Source organism: Echinops telfairi, unplaced genomic scaffold, assembly GCF_000313985.2.
Source record: "Echinops telfairi isolate 266 unplaced genomic scaffold, ASM31398v2 ScPeMD7_443;HRSCAF=831, whole genome shotgun sequence".
NCBI classification, from domain to species: domain Eukaryota; kingdom Metazoa; phylum Chordata; class Mammalia; order Afrosoricida; family Tenrecidae; genus Echinops; species Echinops telfairi.
The window spans coordinates 25,056,604-25,060,657 of record NW_022104341.1 but is presented as its reverse complement, the minus strand read 5'-3'; the positions used below and the strand labels follow the sequence as shown (position 1 = coordinate 25,060,657).

The 4,054-nt window shown below is 41.5% G+C and overlaps 1 protein-coding gene across 1 annotated transcript in view; it reads right to left on the bottom strand.

Annotated features, from left to right (window-relative positions):
• Positions 1-4,054, bottom strand: part of DNTTIP2 (deoxynucleotidyltransferase terminal interacting protein 2) — a 10,359-nt gene that overhangs the window by 5,095 nt on the left and 1,210 nt on the right. Inside the window, exons 2-3 of the mRNA XM_004699251.2 lie at positions 2,142-3,520; positions 343-481 (exon numbers count right to left, since the gene is read on the bottom strand). Coding sequence (XP_004699308.1) covers positions 343-481; positions 2,142-3,520 — 1,518 coding nt within the window. The remainder of the gene's footprint in view (positions 1-342; positions 482-2,141; positions 3,521-4,054) is intronic.

Sequence of the window (4,054 nt, the reverse complement as noted above, 5' to 3'; positions counted from 1 at the left end):
TCTTTCAGCCTTATGAATCTACATACATGCGCACTGTCATCCAGTCAATGAGGACTTGCAGTGACCCTACAGGACAGGATAGAACGGCCCCCCAAATTTTTGAGACCGTAACTGTTTACGGGGGTAGAGAGCTAGTGGCTGGTCATTTTGAACTAGTGACTTTCAGATCACAGCTCACTGTGTAAGCACTTTGCCACCAGGGCTCCTACATCAAGAGTATTGTGGAGAGGGGAAAGGCGCCCCGCGAGCTACGGTAACTTCACTAAAAGGGCACTCATCGTTTATCAAAATCATTTCCACAAGAGACTACTTCGGTCCCTGAAAATGTAACATATAACGTACCGCATCTTTTGTTTTCTCCTTGATGTGAGTGAGGGGTTTCTTTTTTGATTGTAGTTTGTCTGCATTGAAATTAATATATAAACCACCAAGCTGCTTAATATTCAGGCCTGGGTCTATGCTGCTGCTTGTTAACTTCAGACTAAAAGAGAAATTGCCAAAAGAGGGAGGGAGGGAGGAATTGCCATTTAAAGATCAAGTAATTAAGTCAAAAGGAACCTATTAAAACTTTATTTTTAAATAACTTTCCCTCCCTTTACTAGAAATGCTTAAAACAAAAAGACACCTTAGTTTTACAATGGATAGGTTTCTGAAAAGGTGTATACAGATCTACTTTAAATCTATTAATGATTTATAGGGAATTCTGAGATACATAGTAACAGAAAAGTGTCTCAGAAACACCCAAATTTATTCCCCAGATTTTTCTTAAAAAGGAATGTCATAATAGGCCACCAGAATTCATAATACAAAATCTCCATCTCTAAAATTAATGAGATCGTTTCTTCCACTCTGAACTCACAAGATATAAAAACTAAAAATATTTCTGGGTAACAAAGGGTGTTTGGTAGTGCCTTCAAATTGGTGATTTTCCAGAATACAGATGCCATAGCTCAGATCTACCAAATCAGAATCTCCTGCAGTTATCTTGTCTCCAACCCTATTGGTGTAATGAGAATTTACACTTTATATGACCAAAGAGTCCTTTCTAATACAATCCTTACTATATGGAAGTTTACTTGGCCCTACAGTCATGCTGACCCTAATAATGTACATAAACTTGAGTAATTAATAGTGTCGATAATCAACTCCCACTGGAAGATAATATCTTCTTCTGGAGTACTGTGGCAGTGATTTTCAACCCTGAACGTACATCATAATTTACCTGGAAGGAAGGGTGACTAAAAACACAACAAGTACACCTGAGCCTAGCCTCAGAGATTGAGTTTTACTGCTTTATAGTGAAGAACTTGACACCTGCTCAGGTAGAGGCCCTTTCAGGCTGTCTTTTTCCCGATGGACACACAGCCACAAGGAACCTGTACCCAGGAAAACCAGATTTAAAAGAGAAACTAAAGAACTGCCGCCCTCAATCATTAGTACTTTCCAAAGGATGATGTGATTCTTAATGATTAACTATCTCATACTCTTCTGTATTTTTCAGTTTCTCTATACTCAGTTATGTACCAAACCTCCCCCAACTGTTTCCTTTTATGGAAAGTTAAGCGGCTTAGTTACTGTCGGAAAGGTTGGCGGTTCAGGTTTACTTAGAGGAGCCTCAAAAGAATGGGCTGGGACTCTACTTCTGAAAGATCACCCACCCTAAACTTACTGCCATTAAGAAGATTCTACCTCGGCAGCCCTACTGCCACTGTGGTTCTGGGACGAATTCTGGGGAGAAGGCCTCAGCTTTCTCCTGGGGAGCAACTGGTAGTTTGAGCTGCATTTAGCCGCCGGACCACCAGGGCGCCTCTGAAAGATGGCAGCAATTGAAAACCCTATGAAGTGGAGTGGCCATCATCAGCAACTGCACAATCAACACAACAGCAGCTACTTTTGAGTGTGTCGTAGGGCTGTTGTTTCCTTTTACAACACTCTTGACCATCATGAAGACAACTGTCATAGTTTCTAGTATAGTATCAAAAGTAGTACTTGGCCATTTTTCGTGGGGAAGAGAAAGGTACTAACAAAGGTACCCAAGAGTAAAGGGAGATACTGGGTAGAGCAGCTTACCCATCAAAAATCTGAGGTGGTCAGTTTTACAATTCCCATTCTGGTGGATTTTCCAAAACGGTGCAACTTACAGTTTAGACTTTGTGCTGGTTAGTAAGTCTTCCTCATCGCTGGCCTCATTATCTGCACTTCCGTCATCATCTGACAACTCTTCACTTTGTTCATTATCTCCCTCTTCTTTTCCATCCTCAGCGACGGCCTCACCAGCTCTGTCTTCCTCTTCCAAGTAAAAGTTTTCTGCAGCACTCAATCCAGGAGTTTTGTCGATCACAAACAAAACTGTTTCTGTTGACACATTTCCCAAGTCCTCGCTCCCGGCCTCCTTTTGATCGCTCTTCCCAACAAAACAGACGGTGTCCTCATTCTCATCGCTTTCCGACTGCTGGCTTTCGTCACTGCTGAGGAGTAATAACACAGAATCATCTTTATCCGGAGATGTGTTGAGCGCAGACTCGGACAGTTTGGTATCAGGTTCAAAATCGACGCTCTTTTTGTCCCACTCTTGGCTGTACTCTTTATCTCCAGCACCACTAAGCTGCAACAAGTCACTTTTTTCTGTGCCTTGTTTCTCTTTTTCTTCATCCCATCTGTCCATTTCCACAACTGCAAAGGTCTGAGCTAAGGATTTCAGGACCGCTTGTAAGTTTGAGTTTGAGGGTTCTGGTGTGGCTTTATTGTGTGGAGTTGAATGCTTTTGAGAAACTAACTGCTGAAGGCTAGCGTCCTGAAGCTCAGAAAGACTCTTCAACAGGGAACTTTTATCATCCATTTCTTTTCCCTTATATACTATTTCTTTGGTCTCATCATCTAAACCTTTACAATTCTGCTTTCCATTTCCTGGTGCAATCTTACTAGCTTCCTCTTCAGTGCGTGCCTGTAATTTTCTGTGCATACTCCTGGTGGTTCTTCTGATTGCGACGCCCGAACATGAAGAAATATCAGAGCATAATGATTCGGCATCGGACGTGTCCTCTGCACGTGATTCTTGGCTCCGATCTGTGCGGCATGTAGCATCCCCTCTTTTGGTTCTTGTTTTTATGACTGTGGAAGGCACACCTGCAGAAGAAATGCCTGAAACATGAGATTCGGCTTCAGAGACTTCTTCTTCAGGATGAGATTCGTTTATTGGAGATATTTTCACCTTTTTCCTTGCACTGGATACTGGAGTGGATGGAATGATGATCTGCCTTCTCCTAGTTACTCTTACAATGGGATCTTGGAGCTCAGACACAGAAGAACAATTGGATTCTGCTTCAGAGATCTCTCCCTCAGCAGATGGTTCGGTCATCTCAGGTAATGCACCTTCATTTCTGCTTTTCCTCCCTCTGGCTTTAGGAGTTCTCGGGACTGTACTGTGTTTCCACGTGGTATGTGACTCAGTGGTGCTTTGGTCACCAAATTGAGACCCCTTCGTGCTTTCTGGATGCTTCTTAATTCCACTAGCAGAATTCTGCAAACAAGAGAAAACATCCTGGATTGTGAAAGTGAGGCACCTCAGAAGCAAAATTTAAGAGGTCATTAAAAAATTTAGCAATCAGAATAAATAGATTATTTTAATGCTCTGTTTTAAGTGGTAAAAATTAAAGCAAAAGAAAGCTATGATAAAATAAACATCTTAAATACTCTCCTCACTCAATTACTGAAACCCAAATGAAGACTGAGCATGATAGTGGGACAAGAGAAAAGTCAAAGGAAATAAGAGGAAAGAGCTAGGAGGCAAAGAGCATTTATGGAGGTCTAAATAAAAGCTTGTACATATGTGAATACTTACATATGAGGATGGGGAAATAGATCTATGGGCATATATTTATAGGTTTGGTATTAAGGTAGCAGATAGACATTGGGCCTCCACTCAAGTACTCCCTGGATGCAAGAATAGTTTGTTCTATTAAATTGGCATTCTATGATGCTCACCTTCCCGACACAACCGCTGAAGACAAAGTGGGTGAATAAGCAAATGCAAGAACACTTTGTTCTAATAACC